The 19543-nt window shown below is 48.1% G+C and overlaps 1 protein-coding gene across 1 annotated transcript in view; it reads right to left on the bottom strand.

Annotated features, from left to right (window-relative positions):
- scrib (scribble planar cell polarity protein) overlaps window positions 1–19543 on the bottom strand; it is a 138698-nt gene that overhangs the window by 85322 nt on the left and 33833 nt on the right. Inside the window, exons 5-10 of the mRNA XM_052016028.1 lie at window positions 17531–17587; window positions 16969–17032; window positions 15176–15250; window positions 14141–14285; window positions 13811–13929; window positions 10079–10278 (exon numbers count right to left, since the gene is read on the bottom strand). Coding sequence (XP_051871988.1) covers window positions 10079–10278; window positions 13811–13929; window positions 14141–14285; window positions 15176–15250; window positions 16969–17032; window positions 17531–17587 — 660 coding nt within the window. The remainder of the gene's footprint in view (window positions 1–10078; window positions 10279–13810; window positions 13930–14140; window positions 14286–15175; window positions 15251–16968; window positions 17033–17530; window positions 17588–19543) is intronic.

Here is a 19543-nt window from a genome sequence, read left to right as displayed (position 1 = left end):
TCTGTGCCAACCACGACGCCAATTTAAACAAATCCCATCTCCCCACACATGGTCTATATCCCTCCATTCCCTGCCTGTTTATGTGCCTGTTCTAATTGCCCCTTGAACAACACTATCGTATCTGTTTCCACCACTCCTGGCAGCTTGTTCCTGCACCCACCAAACTGTGTAAAAAAACTTGCCTCACACATCTCCTTTAAACATTCTCCCTCTTTGTGTTTTGGAGAACATCTATATCACCAGTGAGGAGATATTTTCAGCCTTGTAGTGCTTTAAGGTGGATAAATCCCCAGGGCCTGACTGAGTGCATCCTCGGACTTTGTGGGAGGCTAAATTGCAGAGGCCCTTGTGGAGATATCTGCCTCGTTAGCCACTGGTGAAGTTCCTAAAGACCGGAAGGTGGCTACTGTCATTCCATTGTTTAAGAAGGGCAGCAAGGACAAGCAATGGAACTACAGGCCGGTCAGCCTGGCGTCAGTGGTGGAGAAGTTACTGGAGGGAATTCTGAGGGACAGGATCTACCAGCACTGATTAGGAGGAGTCAGCATGGCTTCCGTGGTGGGAAATTGTGCTTGACAAACCTTTCAGCTTTTTTTAAAAAGACGTCACCAAAAGGGTAGATGAGGGTAGGGCGGTGGATGTTGTCTAATTGGATTTTAACAAGGCCTTCAAGGTCCCACATAGTCGGCTGTTCTGGAAGGTTAGGTCCCACGGAATTCAGGGAGAGCTAGTTAGGTGGATTCAAAACTGGCTCGGAGGTAGGAAGCAGAGAGTGGTGGTGGAAGGTTGTTTCCCATTCCCAGACCAGTGACTACTGGTGTGCTGCAGGGGTCGGTGTTGGGATCCTTGTTATTGGTTATTTACGTATATAAGTGATTTGGATGCACAAGGCTTGATCAGTAAGTTTGCAGATGACACAAATTAGGAGGTGTTATTGATAGTGAAGAAGGTTATTGTAGATTACAGGGGGATCTTGATCAGTTAGGGAAGTGGACCGAGGAGTGGCAAATGGATTTCAATGCAGAAATTTGAAGTGATGCATTTTGAAAACTCAAACCAGTGTAGGGCTTCTACTGTGAATGGTAGGGCATTAGGGAGTGCAATGGAACCGAGGGAGCTAGGAGTACAAATGCATAGTTCATTGAAAGCATCATCACCAGTCGACAGGGTGGTGAAAAAGGCGTTTGGCACACTGGCCTTCAGTCAGGGCATTGAGCATAGCAGTTGGATTGTTAATTGTTGGGGGGTGGTATCCGTACTGGAGAGACTGGGGACGAGGTGTTTGGCTGTCGAGTGGAGGAGGCTAGGAGTGGTGCCGTGGTCAGGTGATAGAGAAGGGACGTGTTCGGACAGGCTTGAGATGTGCCTATTTTAACGCAAGGAGTGTTTGTGAACAAGGCAGATCAGCTTAGAGCTTGGATCGATACTTGGAGCTGTGATGTGGTGGCCATTACGGAGACCTGGATGGCTCCGGGGCTGGAATGATTGATTCAAGTGTCGGGTTTTAGATGTTTTAGGAAGGACAGGGAGGGAGGCAAAGAGAGGTGGGGGAGTGGCACTGTTAATCAGAGATAGTGTCACGGCTGCGGAAAAGGTGGATGTTGTGGAGGGACTGTCTACGGTGTCTCTGTGGGTGGAGGTTAGGAACAGGAGGGGTCGATAACTGTACTGGGTGTTTTTTATAGGGCCACCCAACAGTGACAGGGTTATTGAGGAGCAGATAGGGAAGCAGATCCTAGAAAGGTGTGAGAATAACAGAGTCGTTGTGATGGGGATTTTAATTTCCCAAACATTGATTGGCATCTCCAGACAGTGAGGGGTTTAAATGGGGTGGAGTTTGTTAGGTGTGTTCAGGAAGGGTTCTTGACACAGTATGTAGATAGACCTACAAGAGGAGAGGCTGTGCTTGATTTGCTATTGGGAAATGAACCTGGTCAGGTGTCAGATCTCTCAGTGGGTGAATATTTTGGTGATTGTGATCATAATTCTATCTCCTTTACATTAGCACTAGAGAGGGATAGGAACAGACAGGCTAGAAAGGTGCTTACTTGGAGTAAAGGAATTATGAGGCTCTCAGGCAGGAAATTGGAAGATTAAATTGGGAACAGATGTTCTCTGGGAAAAGTGTGGAAGATATGTGGCAAATATTCAGGGGATATTTGTGTGCAGCTCTGAACAGACATGTTCCGATGAGACAGGGGAGTCATGATAGGATACAGGAACCGTGGTGTACGAAGGCTATAATAAATCTAGTCAAAAGGAAAAGAAAAGCATATTAAAGGTACAGAGAGCTAGGTAATGTTAGAGATCTGGAGGAGCACAAGGCTAAAAGGAAGAGATTAGGAGAGCCAGAAGGGGACATGAGAAGGCCTTGGCGGGCAGGAATTAAGGAAAACCCTAAGGTGTTCTACAAATATGTGAAGAGTAAGAGGATAAGATGTGAAAGGATAGGGCCTACCAAGTGCAGCAGTGGGAAAGTGTGTATGGATCCGGAAGAAATAGCGGAGGTACTTAATGAATACTTTACATCGGTATTCACTACGGAAAAAGACCTGGGGGACTGTAGCGGGGACTTGCAGTGGCCTGAAAAGCTTGAGCATGTAGATATTAGAAAAGAGGTGGTGCTGAAACTTTTGGAAAGCATCAAGTTAGATAAGTCGTCAGGACCGGATGAGATGTACCCCAGGTTGCTGTGGGAGGCGAGGGAGGAGATTGCGGAACCTCTGACGCTGATCTTTGTGTCGTCCATGGAGACAGGAGAGGTTCCGGAAGATTGGAGGGTTGCGGATGTTGTTCCCTTATTCAAGAAGGGGAGTAGGGATAGTCCAGGAAATTATAGACCGGTGAGTCTTACTTCAGTGGTTGGTAAGCTGATGGAGAAGATCCTGAGAGGCAGGATTTATGAACATTTGGAGAGGTATAATATGATTAGGAATAGTCAGCATGGCTTTGTGAAGGGCAGGTCCTGCCTTACGAGCCTGATTGAATTTTTTGAGGATGTGACTAAGCACATCGATGAAGGGAGAGCAGTAGATGTAGTGTATATGGATTTCAGCAAGGCGTTTGATAAGGTACTCCATGCAAGGCTTATGGAGAAGGTGAGGAGACATAGGATCCAGGGGACATTGCAGTGTGGATCCAGAAATGGCTGGCCCACAGAAGACAAACAGTGGTTGTTGAAGGGTCGTATTCTGAGTGGAGGTCGGTGACCAGTGGTGTACCTCAGGGATCTGTACTGGGACCCTTACTATTTGTGATTTTTATAAATGACCTGGATGAGGAAGTGGAGGGGTAGGTTAGTAATGTTTGCTGATGATACGAAGGTTGGGGTGTTGTGAATAGTTTGGAGGGCTGTCAGAGGTTACAGAGGGATATAGATAGGATGCAGAGTTGGGCTGAGAAGTGGCAGATGCAGTTTCAACCCAGATAAGTGTGAAGTGGTTCATTTTGGTAGGTCAAATATGTTGGCGGAATATAGTCTTAATGGTAGGACTCTTGGCAGTGTGGAGGATCAGAGGGATCTTGGGGTCGGAGTCCATAGGACGTTCAAAGTGGCTGCGCAGGTTGACTCTGTGGTTAAGAAGGCATATGGTGTATTGTCCTTCATCAATCAGGTAATTGAATTTAGGAGCTGAGAGGTATTGTTGCAGCTAATATAGGTCCCTGGTCAGACCCCACTTGGAGTACTGTGCTCAGTTCTGGTCGCCTCACTACAGGAAAAATGTGGAAGCCATAGAGAGGGTGCAGAGGAGATTTATGCTGCCTGGAATGTGAAGTATGCCATATGAAAGCAGGTGAGGGAACTCGGCCTTTTCTCCTTGGAGAGACGGATGATGAGGGGGGACCTGATTGAGGTGTATAAGATGATGAGAGGTATTGATCGGGTGGATAGTCAGAGGCTTTTCCCAGGGCCTGAAATGGTGGCCACAAGAGGACATAGGTTTTTAAGGTGCTGGGGAGTAGATATAGAGGAGATGTCAGGGGTAAGTTTTTACTCAGAGAATGGTGAATGTCGTGGAATGGGCTGCCGGAAACGGTGGTGGAGGGTGATATGATAGGGTCTTTCATAGAGACTGTTGGATAGGTACATGGAGCTGAGTAAAATAGAGGGCTATGGGTAAGCCTAGTAATTTCTAGGGTAGTGACATGTTCAGCACAGCTTTGTGGGCCAAAGGGCCTGAATTGTGCTGTAATTGTTCTATGTTCTATGTTGCAGTTGTTACAAGTGATTGGAGAGGAACGGAGTTGACGACATAATATTGCTCTGTTTCTGCCGAGAAATTTTAGTCCAGTTTTCTTTTCTGTTTGTTTTTTTTTAAATTTTTTTTTGTTTAGCTTAGATGGTTGATATATTGTTTATAATTTTTTCTTATTGTTTTGGGGATTTTTTTTCTTTCTTTTATATCTATATAATAAATCTTTTTCTTTCCTTTCTTTTAATATTATATTCATTATTAAGAGATCATGGATCTACAGATTTTTTTAAATATTTTATTGTTCTTTATGATTATCTAGGCCATGATTGTTCTCCTGATCTCTCTGTATTACATGTATAAACATCGATGTTATATATCAATCTGTATTAATTTGAAAAACTAATAAAAGATTGAAAAAGAACAAGTGAGTGGTGAGGCTCACTTGGAGTGCTGTGTACAGTTTTGGTCACCCTGTTATCAGATGTGGTTAAACTGGAAAGAGAGCAGAGATTCACGAGGACGTTGCAAGGACTAGAGGGCCTGAGTTATAGGGAGACGTTGACCAGGGTGGGACTTTATTCCTTGGCATGTTGGAGAATGAGGGGTGGCCTTATTCGAAATATATAAAATTATGAGAAAGCACAGATAAGGTGGATGGTAACAGTCTTTTCCCCAGGGTAGGGGAGTCCAAAACTAGGTTTAGGGCAAGAGGGGAAAAATTTAAAAAATGACCTAAGGGGCAACTTCTTCACCCAGAGGGTGGCAAGTACGTGGAACGAGCTGCCAGAGGAAGTGTGAGGCAGGTAGAACAGGGTCATTTCAGCAGCACTTGGATAGGTACATGGAGGGTGGGGCTGGAGGGATATGGGCCAAACGCAGGAAATCGGGACCAGCTGGGTGGGCACCGGGGCTGGCAGGGACTGGTTGGGCCAAAGGGCCTGTATCCATTTTGTATTGCTCTGACCCTATATCTCAGTCATAGTCTTACAGCACGGAAGCAGGCCCTTCAGCCCAACTGGGCCATGCCAACCAAAATGCCCATACAAGCTAGTCCCATTTCCCATGCGTTTGGCCCATAACCTTCTAAACCTTTCCTATCCATGTCTAAGGGTCTTTTAAAGTTGTTGTTGTAGCTGCCTCAACTACTTCCTCTGGCAGCTCATGTACCACCCTCTGTGTATTAAGTTGCCCCTTAAGTTCCTATTAAATCTCTCCCCTTAGACCTGTGCCCTCTAGTCCTTGATTCCCAACCCTGGGAAAAAGACTGACTGCATTCACCCGATCTATGCCCCTCATGATTTTATACACCTCTATACGATCACCTCTCAGTCTCCTATGCTCCAAGGAAGAAAGTCCTAGCCTGTCCAACCTTTCCCTATAAATTCAGTCCCTCAAGTCTTGGGAACATCCTTGTAAATCTCCTCTGCACTCTTCCTAGTTTAATAACGACTCTCCTATAGCACAGCGACCAAAACTGAACACAGTGCTCCAGGAGTGACCTTGTCTTCAACAGCTGCAACATAACATCTCAACTTCTATACTCGATGCCCGGACTGAAGGCCAGTGTGCCAAAAGTCACCTTCACCATCCTCTCTACCTGTGACGCCACTTTCGGGGAACCATGTGCTTGTACTCCTAGGTCCCTCTGTTCTACAACACTCCCTAGGGCACTATCATTTACTGTGAAAGTCCTACCATTATTTGTTTTCCCAAAATGCAACACCTCCCACTTATCCGAATGAAACCCCATTTGCAATTCCTCGGCCCTACTTACCCACTTGATCAAGATTATTGATTATAGATGACAAATAGCAATGGGCCTAGCACCAATCCCTAGGGAACACCACTAGTCCATTCCAAGAAACAACCTTCCACCATCACCCTCTGCTTCCTACCATCAAGTCAATTGTTTATCCAATTAGCCAGCGCTCCCTGGATTCCATGCGACTGAACCTTCCAGAGCAGTCTAACGTGGAACCTTATGAAAGACCTTACTGAAGTCCATATAAACCATGTCTACCACCCTGCCCTCATCGGCCTTCTTGGTTGCTTCCAAAATAAATTGAATCAAGTTCTGTGCTAATCATGCACACGCGTGACGTCGGCAGGTAAGGCGCAGGCAGTTTAAAAAGCAGGTAGAAAAAAAAACTTCAGAGGCTTCATGGGTTTCACTTCGGAAGATGTCGGGACTTTGGAGCAGATAAGTTTTTTCTTTTATTTTTAATAGGTCTTTTATTATAAGGGTTAGATTTTATAAGGTTCTTTCTTAAGTTGTTTATAAGTTTTTAATCGGGAATAGCGAGGGCTGGACTGTGCAGGCGTGTGATGTCGGCAGGTGAGGCGCGGGCAATTTAAATAGCAAACTGCCATATCCAGGCGGGCAGCGTCGGAGTGGGCAGTGGAGTGAGAGGGAGCAGAGTGATTGGGCTTTGGCTCAAGGGGCTTCGGCATAAAGGGGCAAGGCAAGTGAGTAGCTGGTAGGTAGGTAAAGGTTAGGTTTACCTGTTATCTGTTATAAATTTTTAAGTAGAAAAACTAGGGGGGGAGAAAAGAATTAGTTCTGATGGAGGACATGGTGGTGTGCTGCAGCTGCTTGATGTGGGAGCTCGTGGACCTTGCTGCGGTCCACGGTGGCCACATCTGCAGTAAGTGCTTGAGGCTGGAGGAAATTCGGCTCACAATCGATGAGCTGGAGTTACAGCTTCAAACACTGTGCAGCATCAGGGAGGGAGAGAGTTTTGTAGATACTGTACATAAGGAGACGGTCACCCCCCTTAGAGCAGGTAATTTTGGAGTCCAGGAAGTAGATAGAAGGGTGACTGTCAGGGAAGGGAAAAGGAAAAAGAAAACGAACAGGCAGATAGAGCAGAGGACCCCGGAGGCTGTTGAGGGAGACGACCCTGCCGGGGCCTGGGACCGGTCCTGCTACTCAGAAGAAAAGGGAGGAGAAGAGGAAGGCAGTAGTGATAGGGGAATCAATAGTCAGGGAAACAGACAGGAGGTTCTGTGGCAGTGAGCATGAATCCCCGATGATATGTGTCTCCCAGATGCCAGGGTCCGGGATGTCACTGATCGGATCCACAGGATTCTAGAGCAGGAGGGGAGAGCAGCCAGAAGTTGTGGTTCATGTTGGTACCAACGACATAGGTGAGAAGACGGATGAGGTCCTGAAAAGTGAGTTTAGCGAGCTAGGCAGAAGGCTGAAGAACAGGACCTCGAGGGTAGTGATCTCGGGATTGCTGCTGGTGCCACGTGATAGTGAAGGTAGGAATAGGAGGAGGTGGCAGATAAATGTGTGGCTGAGAAGTTGGTGCAGGAGGGAGGGTTTTTCGATTTTTGGATCATTGGGATCTCTTCTGGGGAAGGTGGGACCTGTACAGAGAGGACGGGTTACACCCGAACCTGAGGGGGGCCAATATCCTTGCGGCCAGGTTTGCTAGGGTGGTTCAGGAGGGTTTTAAACTAGATTGCGAGGGGGAAGAGAACCGGAGGAGTGGGTCAGAGGAAGAAGGGGATGGGGAAAAGTCAGATCTGACAGGTAGAGAGGCTTTGAGGAAGGAGAAGCAGAGTACAGGCTATAAAAGTAGTAAGGTGGATGGGCTAAAGTGCATTTACTTAAATGCAGAAGCATCAGGAACAAGGGAGATGAACTGAGAGCTTGGATAAATACATGGAACTATGATATTGTGGCTCTTGCAGAGACTGCTGACATCAGGGTAGGAATGGATACTGAATATTCCTGGATTTCAGTGTTTTAAAACGGATGGTGGTGGGGGGTGGGGGGGGGGGAGGAGAGGAGGAGGGGTGGGCGATACTGGTCAGGGACAACCAGTTACAGCTGCAGAAAGGGGATATAATGTAGAAAGATCCTCTCTAGAGTCAATATGGGTGGAAGTTAGGAACAAGAAAGGGGCATTTACCCTCCTGGGAGTATTCTATAGGCCCCCCGGTAGCAGTAGGGATACTGAGGAGCAGAGTGGGAGGCAGTTTTTGGAGAGAAGCAAAAATAACAGTGTTATTATAATGGAAGACTTCAACTTCCCCAAATATTGATTGGCACCTGCTTAGTGCCAAGGTTTACACGGGGCGGAGTTTGTTAAGTGTGTACAGGGCAGATTCCTGACACAGTATGTTGACAGGCCGACTAGAGGGAATGCCATATTAGATCTAGTTTTAGGTAATGAACCGGGACAGGTGACAGATCCATCCGTGGGTGAGCATTTGGGGGACAGTGACCATTGCTCCATAACCTTTAGAATTATCATGGACAGGGATAGGAGCAAAGAGGATGGGAAGATATTTAATTGGGGAAAGGCGAATTATGAGGCTATAAGGCGAGAACTTGGGAGGGTAAATTGGGGTGACATTTTTGAAGGGAAATGTACTATGGAGATGTGGTCGATGTTCAGGGATCTTTTGCAGGATGTTAGGGATAAATTTGTCCTGGTGAGGCAGAGAAGGAATGGCAGGGTGAAGGAACCGTGGGTGACAAGAGAGGTGGAACAACTAGTTAGGAAGAAGAAGGCAGCATACATAAGGTGTAAGCAGCAAGGATCGGACAGGGCTCGTGAGGAATATAGAGTAGCAAGGAAGGAACTTAAGAAAGGGCTGAGGAGAGCGAGAAGGGGACATGAAAAGGCTTTGGCGAGTAAGGTTAATGAGAATCCCAAAGCTTTTTTCTCATACGTGAAGAGCAGAAGGATGGCTAGAGTAAAGTTAGGTCTGATTAAAGACAAAGGTGGGAGGATGTGCCTGGAAGCTGTGGAAGTGGGTGACGTTCTCAATGAATACTTCTCTTCAGTATTCACCAAGGAGAGGTGAGGACAGTGTTGATGACGCTGAGGACAGTGTTGGTGAGGGTAATGTTCTAGAGTATGTAGATATTAAGAGAGAGGATGTGTTGGAGCTGTTAGAAAATATTAGGACAGATAAGTCCCCGGGCTTGACGGAATATTCCCCAGGCTGCTTCCTGAGGCGAGGGAGGAGATTGCTGAACCATTGGTTAGGATCTTTGAGTCCTCGTTGTCCACGGGTATGGTATCAGAGGATTGGAGGGTGGCGAATGTTGTCCCATTATTCAAGAAAGGTAGTGGGGATAGTCCAGGGAATTACAGACCAGTGAGCCTTACATCTGTGGTGGATAAGCCGTTAGAAAGGATTCTAAGAGAAAGGATCTATGAGCATATAGAGAATCATGGACTGATTAGGGACAGCCAGCATGGCTTTGTGAAGGGAATATCTTGCCTCACAAGCCTGAGAAGGTACTTTTAGGAGGTGACCAGGAACATTGATGAGGTTAGTGCAGTGGATGTGGTCTACATGGATTTTAGTAAGGTGTTTGACAAGGTTCCTCATGGTAGGCTTCTTCAGAAGGTAAGGGACCAGGGAGGCTTGGCCATGTGGATTCAGAATTGGCTTGCCTGTAGAAAGCAGAGAGTTGTGGTGGAGGGAGTGCATTCGGATTGGAGGGCTGTGACTAGTGGTGTCCCACAAGGATCAGTTCTGGGACCTCTACTTTTCGTAATATTTATTAATGACTTGGATGAGGGGGTGGAAGGGTGGGTTGGCAAGTTTGCAGATGACACAAAGGTTGGTGATGTTGTGGATAGAGTGGAGGGCTGTCGAAGATTGCAGGAGGACATTGATAGGATGCAGAGCTGGGCTGAGAAGTGGAAGATGGAGTTCAATCCGGAGAAGTGTGAGGTAGTACACTTTGGAAGGACAAACTCCTAGGCAGAGTACAGGGTAAATGCAAGGATTCTGGGCAGTGTAGAGGAGCAGAGGGATCTGGGGGTTCATACGCTGGGTGACTGTACTCCACCTGTTTTCAGTCACTGTGTGAACTCCACCGTCACTCCTGTGTACAAAGCCATACATCCTACCTGTTTCCAGCCACATCCAGAACGTGGATCTCAGATGCCTTGGCCAGTTCCGGTGGGAGGTGCGTTAGTCTGTTGTCACGGAGACTCAGTACATTTAAACTTGCACAGCCTCCCAGTTCAGCTGGAAGATCCAGCAGCCTGTTCCGATCCACATTCAGATTTGTCAGCAACTTCAGTTTTCCAATGGATTTGGGAAGTGTCTGAAATTAAGCGGGGAGAAAATATTGATGTTCCTAACAGTCAAAGAATGCTGGGAAGATGTGATCCACGAAACAATGCAGCAAATCCATGCACAGAAAGATCCCACCAACAGCACCATGGTAACAACAGATTTAAATCTTCTCCTCTCACCTTAAACCCGTCCCCGTTAGTTTTAGACTCCCTTCACCTGAGAACAAGTCTGTAACCATTCACCTCATGATTTACAAGGTCACCCCTCAGCCTCCTACGCTCCAGGGGGATAAAAAGTCCCAGCCTAGCCAATCTCCCTTTATAACTCAAGCTCGACAGTTCCGGCAAAATCCCCATGAATATTTTCTGCACCCTTTCCAGTCTGTGTCGCCACTTTCAGGGATCTATGTACCTGTACCCCCGGGTCTCTCTATTGCACAGGGCCGTCACTTACTGTGCAAGTCCTGCCCTGGTTTAACTTCCTCGCTATTTCACCAATTTGTGTGTCCTTTGCAAATCATAGTTCCTATGTTCACATTAAAGGTCCCAGAACCAACCCCTGTGGTACACCACTAGTCACAGACCTCCTGTCAGAACATCCTTCCACCACTACCCTCTGCCTCCTATCACCAAACCAATTTGATCCAGTATCTCTCTGTAAATTAATTGTCCCCTCCTCACAGCTTGCCTTCCCAGCTATTGTCTCATATCAGGTTACTGTACTTTCACTTCCTTCCTCCAAGTCAGTAATATAATAAAACATTAGAACAGCACAGGAACAGGCCCTTCGGCCCAAACTAACTAAACTAGTCCCTTCGACCTACACAAGGTCCATATCCCTCCATTCTCTGCACCTTCATGTGTCTATCTAAGAGCCTCTAAAATGCCTCTATCGTATTTCCTTCACCACAACCCCTGGCAGCACATTCCAGGCACCCACCGCGCTCTGTGTTTCAAAAAAACCTCCCCCACACTTCTCCTTTGATCTTTCCCCCTCTCAGCTTAAATGCATGCCCTCTTGTATTTGACAGTTCAACCCTGAGAGAAAGATACCAGCTGTCTACTCTATCCATGTCTCTCATAATCTTCTAAACTTCTGTCAGGTTTCCCCTCAGCCTCCACCACTCCAGAGAAAACAACCTAAGTCTGTCCAGCCTCTCCTTGTAGCTCATGCCCTCTAATCCAGTCAACATCCTGGTGAACCTCCTCTGCACCCTTTCCAAAGCCTCCTCTTGTAATGGGGCAACCAGAATTGAATGTAATACTCCAGATGCCAGCGTTGTATGAAGCTGCAACATAACTTCCTGACTCTTGAACTCAATGCCTTGACTAACAAAGGCAAGCATGCCATATGCCTTCTTTACTACCCTATCAACTTGTGTAGCCACTTTCAGGGAGCTATGAACTTGGACCGCAAGATCCCTCTGTACATCAATGCTGTTAAGGATCCTGCCATTAACTGGGTATTGTCCCTTTACATTTGACCTCCCAAAATACAACACCTCACACTTGGCCAGATTAACATCGAACACTACAGCACACTACAGGCCCTTCGGCCCACAATGTTGTGCCGACATTTTATCCTGCTCTAAGATCTATCTAACCCTTCCCTCCCACATAGCCCCCTATTTTTCTATCATTCATGTGTCTATCTAAGAGTCTCTTAAATGTCCCCAATGTATCTGCCCCCACAACCTCTGCAGACAGTGCATTCCACACACCCACCACTCTCTTGTGTAAAAAAACCCCTGATATCCCCCTTATACCTTACTCCAATCACCTTAAAATTATGCCCCCTCACGTTATCCATTGTCGTACTGGGAAAAAATCTCGGACTGTCCACTCGATCGATGCCTCTTATCATCTTGTACACCTCCATTAAGTCACCTCTCATCCTCCTTCTCTCCAAAGAGAAAAGCCCTAGCTCACTCAACCTATCCTCGTAAGACATGCTCTCCAATCCAGGCAATATCCTGGTAAATCTCCTCTGCACCCTCTCTAAAACTTCCACGTCCTTCCTATAATGAAGTGACCAGAACTGAACACAATACTCCAAGTGTGGTCTCACCAGAGTTCTATAGAGCTGCAACATCACCTCGTGATTCTTGAACTCAATACCCCAACTAATGAAGGCCAACACGCCATACACCTTCTTAACAACCCTATCGACCTGTGCGGCAACCTTGAGGGATCTATGGACGTGGACCCCAAGATCCCTCTGTTCCTCCACACTGCTCAGAGTCCTGCCATTAACTCCATCTGCCATTCCTCGGACCACATCTGTAACTGATCTCTATTCCACTGTATCCTTTGACAATCTTCTACACTCCACAATGTAATATACCATAAACATTGTGGTCCCAGCACAGATCCCTCTGGTATCCCACAGGTTGCCAAGCTAAAAGTGAGCCCCCTACCCCTTGCTGCATCCAGCCCGTTAGCTCATATGTTACCTCCTGACGATGGCTTCCTATCTTGTGCTCTCCAGGATGCACTTCAACACTTCTGCGCAGTTTATCCTTTCACACTGTGATCCCAGCTAGTACTGGGGAAATTAAAGTCCCCTCTGACTAACACTCTTATATCTCTCTATCTGCCCCCTCCCCCACTGACTGCTGGGAGGTCCGTGGAATCCCAGAGGTTGTCCCTTTTTAATTCTGAAACTCTTCCCAAATGGCCGCTTCTGAAGAACCTTCTCACTCATCCTTCATTACTGCACGGTGGAGAATGGGCAGGAATGTGGATCAGATCACCCATAACCTTACTGAATGGTGAAGCAGGTCTGAAGGGCTAAGTCGTCACCTCCTGCCAGGATTACTTCTCTCATATCCAAAGAAGACCACATCAAACTGTGTACGGTTCCATCACTAGTAGCTCGCCAAAGGTACTGCGCTCCTGCAGCACCCACTCCCCTCATGCCAACCCCTCATGCTCCCCTTGCGCCAACTCCCTCAACGTCACAGTCCCCTAGCAACAGCCCCCTCAATGCCACATTCCCCTCGTACCACCCCCCAGTGTAGCCCCCTCACGCTCCCCTAGCACTAACCCCCTCAGCGCCACACTCCCCTAACACCACCCCCGTCAGCGCCACACTCCCCTAGCACCAACCCCCAGTGCAGCCCCCTCATGCTCCCCTAGCACCAACCCCAGCGCCACACTCCCCTAGAGCCACCCCCTCAGCACCACGCTCCCCTAGCACCAACCCCCCCAGCGCCACACTCCCCTAGCACCAACCCCCTCAGCACCAACCCCCTCAGCGCCACGCTCTCCTCACGCTACTCTAGTGCCAACCCCCCAGCGCCATGCTCCGTTAGCGCCGCCCCCCTCCCACCGTGTGACTACCTGGGAATGCTTGCTCAGACCTTCTTAAACAATTCTCTGGTGTGGTATGTCAACAGAAAGCTGGATTGCTACCACAAGAGGTCCTGGACTTGACCTCCAAGTTAACCCACGGGTACTCTGAAGCCCACTGCGATGGGATTGCTTGCAGCCTGAAATGCTCATCAGATTGGAGAGGACTCTGCCTGATGATCAGACAGTACAAGCACACACCTAACTTACCGTGAGCAGGTTTTCAGTGAGAATCAGCTCGGTCAGGTGCGTGCACTCCCCCACAGCCTCCGTCAGCTCTGTCAGCCGATTCTGATCCACCTTCAGAATGGACAACTGCTTCAGCTGGCCTGGAAAAGCACAGAGACCTCAGTGTCTGCCCAGAAACACCAGGACAGGAAGAGAGTGGCTCTTCCCCCCAGCTTCCCGCTGCTGGACAGTCCACACAAGAAGAGGGGTGTTGGGGCAGGGAACACCTCGATGTGCCATTCTCAACCCCTCCCCCAAGACTAGATCACGTGTGGATCCACCCATCACACCCTGACCAAGTACTGCACTTACCAATGCCGTCTGGCACAGACTCCAGTGGGTTCTGGGAGAGAAGCAAGTCCGTCAGAGCCACCAGCCCACTGATCTCATCAGGAAGTGTCTCTAGTTTGTTTTCCGAAACATCCAGGCAGACCAGGCGCTTGAGATTTCCCAGCTCCTGCAACAGACAAAAGAGTATAACTCACACACAACAATGCAAACTCATCCTACAGCCTTGTATCAATTCCAAACTAATTCCAGTGCCCCCCTCTTGCCCCACAGCCCTGTACCCAAACCACCTCTCCCTTACAGGCAGCCCACAGTTCTGGTACAGTTTGCCTATCAATCTTTGGTTCTAATTTGCCTGGGCCAGATCCACTCACAGACTTCCTCCAGTGAATGATTCTTGCTCTTTATAGCTAACGATTACCTTCCCCTAACTGTTCCTCTACGGACACTTGGTGCACCTGACTCACCTCATTCCCTAGAACCAGTTACAGTAACGTCTCCTACCTCACTGGACCAGAAACGCATTGCTCCAGAAAATTATCCTGGACACATTTTGGAAACTCTTCAGACTCTGTCCTGAAAACAATTACTACCCCAGTTTATACTGAGATAACAAAGTCCCCCAGTGTAACCACCCTGTAGGCTTTGCAGTTCCCTCCATGCTTGCTCTTCTACATCCCTCCCACTCATTGGTGACGTATGAAATACAGCCAACAGTGTGATGTTCCGCACAGAGAGGGGTAGTGGAAACTGTGAACATCAGGGTCTTTGAAAGTGGATCGGTAACTGGGAGCAAGTTGCTGCATGGATACAGCTGGGGCTCAGGCAGCTAGGACGCAGCAGACACTGTGGGTGAATGTGCTGCAACAACACGATAACTCTGACTGTCCTCCTTACTGACTGTCCATTCTGCATCTCATGGTGCCTCTGAACACATCAGCTCTGTATGCAAATTTCTCCTGAACTCTCTATTAGAGGCAGCTTCAACTTGACGACGCCATCACTGAGCTCCCAACCCGAGAGGGACCAGCATCCTGTGTCTCCATTCTGTGTCCTTACCGGTGGCAGTGCAGTAAGCTGGTTCCTGTCCAGCCACAGCTCCCGAAGGTTTGGCAGCGCTCCTAAAGTATCCGGCTGCAAAACAATGAACACATTGTCACAGTCACACCCTCAGAAAATCTCACAGAGCGGGCTCAGGACACAGCTCCGTCAAATGAACAAAGGACACAGAAAGTATGGGTAAACTCCCCACTGCCACGTCCATGTCCTCAGACATTAGTGGATCAGGTTCCAAACAGTCTCTGGGCATTTCCCCTGAAAGGAGCGCCCAACCTGTCTGAAATGTAACGGGGTGTGGGTCAAAAGCCCTGACATTGGGGCTTTGAACGCGACCTGCTCTGCCTCCAATGAAAGATGTTTGGATGGTAACAGATTCAAGGGATGGGAATGTAGGAAACAGGACCAAGAGTAGGCCATTCGGCCCTTCAAGCCTGCCCTCCTGTTCAATGCAATCATGGTGATTCCCTCTCCGTCCACACCCCTCGATGCCTTTTCTATGTTAGATAGAGCAGTACAGCACAGGAACAGGCCCTTCAGCCCACCATGTCTGTGCCAAACATTATGCCAGATTAAACTAAATCCCTTCTGCCTGCACATGATCCAAGTCCCTCCATTCTTTGCATATTCATGCTTCTATCTAATAGCCTCTTAAACGCCACTATCGTTCTACCCCCACCCCGGCAGCCTGCTCCAGTGTAAAAAAAATAAATTGCCCCGCACAGCTCCTTTAAACTTTCCCCCCTCACCTTAAATGCATACGGTCTAGTACTTGGCACTTCTACCCGGGGGAAAAAGACACCGGCTATCTACCCTATCTAATAACCTCTCTCAGGTCTCCCTCAGCCTCTGCCGCTCCAGAGAAAACAACCCAAGGTTGCCCAACCTCTCCTTATAGCTCATACCCTCTAATCCAGGCAGCATCCTAGTGAACCTCTTCTGCACCCTCTCCAAAGCCTCCACATCTTCCAACTGCTTCTTAAATATATTTGGTGACTTGGCCTCCACAGCCTTTTGGGTAGAGAATTCTGCAAGGTCCTCACTCTCTGAGGGACACTTCTCCCCATCTCAGTCTGAAATGCTAGGTCCTGTATCCAAAGACTGAGACCCCCTCATTCTACACTTCCCAGCAAGGGAGATATCCTCCCACATCCAGCCTGTTAGCCCTGTCAGAATTTTCTACATTTCAATGGGATCCCCTCTTATTTTTCCCCAAACTTGCGTGAATGTTGGCCGAGGCAACCCAACCTCTCCCCTTACAGTGGTCCCACCATCCCAGGGATCAACTTTCTAACGGATTGGGAAAAGCTGATGTACAGAGGGACCTGGGTGTCCTTGCTCCTGTACCTAAACCTCTTGTGACAAAGGCCAGCGCACCCTGTCTTCGGAAATGCTTGCTGCACCTGCACATTTGCCTTCAGTGACATGAAACAATACTGTTTGTATTTCTTACCAAAGTGGACAACTGGACATGTACCCACATTATACTGCACCTGCCCACTCATTCAACCTGCCTGTTTCACCTCTACTTTTTTCAGCAGGTCCTCAAATAACTCCACAGCAGCACCTGAATCACAACGGACATGACAGAATCTGTGAAAATCAAATAACCGCAAGTCTGAATAAACACAAAAGCAACAGGCCAAGCGAAGGGTCTTCCACCCTCTGTTCCTCCTCCCTCAGATGCTGCCTGACCTGCTGAGTGTTTTTATTTTTGGTTCTCGGGGACTGGAGGCAGTGTGTCTGTGGCCTTACGACCCGGTGCAGAGGGAGAGGAGGATAAACAGATTCATTACCAGGACTTCAAGTTCATTGCTGCCCAGGTCCAGCTCTTCCAGCTTCACCAGGAAAGACAGCGATCTGCAGATAGAAAAATCAACGTAACCAGTGACTGCAGCCAACAGATATAGAGTTATATACAGCATAGAAATAGACCCTTACCCCCAGCTGGTCCCTGCCCATCAAGATGTCTTCTGAGCTAGTCCCAATTAGCTGTATTTAACTACCTCTCTAAACCTCTCTATCTATGGACCTGTCCAAAGGTTTTTTAAACATTGTATTTGTACCCGCCTCTACCACTTCCTCTGGCGGCTTGTTCCTCACACCCACTACCCTCTGTGTGAAATCTTGCCCCTCAGGTCCCCTTTAAATCTTTCCCCTCTCACCTTAATCCTATGCCCTCTAGTTTTAGACTCCCCTACCCTTGGAAAAAGACTGTGACCATCCAACTTATCCACATTCCTCATGATTTCGATGTCGTCGACATGTTTCCGGATGACACCAAAATCGTGGCGTAGTGTACAGTGAAGGCTGATAGGTAAGTTTACAACAGGATCTACAACAGCGGTTGTTACTCACGTTGGCAGTGCCTTCAGAAGGTTCTCTCGGAGTTCCAGGGTAACCAGGTTCGATAAACTGCAGAAGACGGAGTGAGTGAGGGTTGAAGTCGCGCAATCATACACAGACAAAATAAAAAGGAAAGACAAAGTATGGTCTAAAATAGTGAGAAGTTGCTGGGTGTTGGTGTTCAGAGGGACCCAAATCTCCTTGTACATTAATCACTGAAAGCTAACATTAAGATATAGCAGGCAGTTAGGAAATCAACTGGTATGTTAGCCTTTATTGTCAGAGGATTTAAGGACAAGCATAGAAACAACTTGCCCCAGTCCAATGACATAAGGCTGTGGTGAGACCATGGAATGCCAAGGAAGGACGGACGTGACGGTGGGGGGGGGGGGGGGGGGGGGGGGGGGGGGGGGGGGGGGGGGGGGTGGGGGGGGGGGGGGGGGGGGGGGGGGGGTGGGGTCACTGGGAGTCAGAGTTGTATAGCACAGGAACAGACTTGGCTCATCATCACCCTTTCTGCCCACCTACACCAATCCTATCTGTCTGCAGTAGGCCCGTATCCCTCTATGCCTTGCCTATTGAAGTGTCTGTCTCAATGCCTCTGAAACGTAGTGACTGTATCCGATTCCATCCCCTCCTCTGGCAGCACATTCCATCTATCTGTGTAAAGGCTTACTCCTCAGATCCCTTTTAAGACTCCTACCTCTCGCCTTAAACCTGTGCCTTCTGGTGTTTCATACCCCTATGCTGGGCAAAGATTCTTTCTAACTACTCTGTGCCTCTCATAATCTTATATACTTCTGTCAGCTGCCTTCACTCCAGGGAAAACAAGTCGACCGTACCTTCATCACCTCCTTTGTTCCCTCCTCAAAACTCGCAATCAAATTACAAGCAACCCCTGTGTTACTCCCATTTGTGGGCAGTGATTTGTGAATTCTGTAAGGGCAAGTTTCCAGGTACCGGGAATTCCTTTGTGCAGATCACACGGCTTCACACACGATACAGACTATTTTCGAGGACTGCAACACCCCGATAACGCAGGGTAGATGTAGTGAGACAGAGCTTCCCCCTCACAAAGCCATGCTAACTCTCTGTAATCTGCCACTGCCTTTCCAAACGTACTAAATCCCATCCCTCGAAATTTTCTCGAATAACTTCCCTACCACTGACATCAGGCTCACCAGCCTGTAGTTACCTGGCTTACCTCTGCTGTCTTTCTTAAATAAGGAACAACATGAGATCTCCTCCAGTCTTCTGGCACCTCACCTGTGGGTAACGAAGATGCAAACATCTCCATTGCCGCCCCTTGCTTCCAATAGCTCTCAGATTGCAGAGATCAGGGAGGGTGTGCTGATACTCTGGGGCATGCTGATATCAAGGTGGTGCTGGTGCTGGGTCTCTTGAAGAGCATTAAGGTGGATAAGTCCCCAGGGCCTGATGGGATCTATCCCAGGTTATTGAGAGAGGCAGGAAAGGAGATTACTGGGGTCTTCACCAAGATCTTTCTGTCCTCTTCAGCCACTGGAGAGGTCCCAGAGGACGGGAGAATAATCATGTTGTTTCTCTATTTAAGAAGGGGAGTAGAGACAAACCAGGAATGATAGGCTGGTGAGCCTTACATCGGCAGCGATATAGTCCCATTTGCCCGCATTTAGCCCATATTCATCTAAACCTTTCCTATCCATGTACTTGTCCAAATGTCTTTTAAACATTGTAATCGTACCCACCTCTACCACTTCCTCTGGCAGCTCGTTCCACGTATCTACCACCCACTGTGTGAAAAAGTTGCCCCTCAGGTCCCCTTTAAATCTTTCCCCCTCACCTTAAATTTATGCCCTCCAGTTTTAGATTCCCCTGCCCTATTCACATCTGGAAAAGCATAGACTATTAGGGACAGTCAGCATGGCTTAGTGCAGGGGAGGTCACGTCTTACAAACAATTGAGTTTTCAGAGGAGTGACGAAGATGATTGATGAGCAGAGGGAAGTGGATGTTGTCTGCAGGGATTCAGCAAAGCTTTTGACAA

This window comes from Pristis pectinata, chromosome 5 (genome assembly GCF_009764475.1).
Source record: "Pristis pectinata isolate sPriPec2 chromosome 5, sPriPec2.1.pri, whole genome shotgun sequence".
Lineage (NCBI taxonomy): Eukaryota > Metazoa > Chordata > Chondrichthyes > Rhinopristiformes > Pristidae > Pristis > Pristis pectinata.
This window is presented reverse-complemented; position numbering and strand designations above follow the sequence as displayed.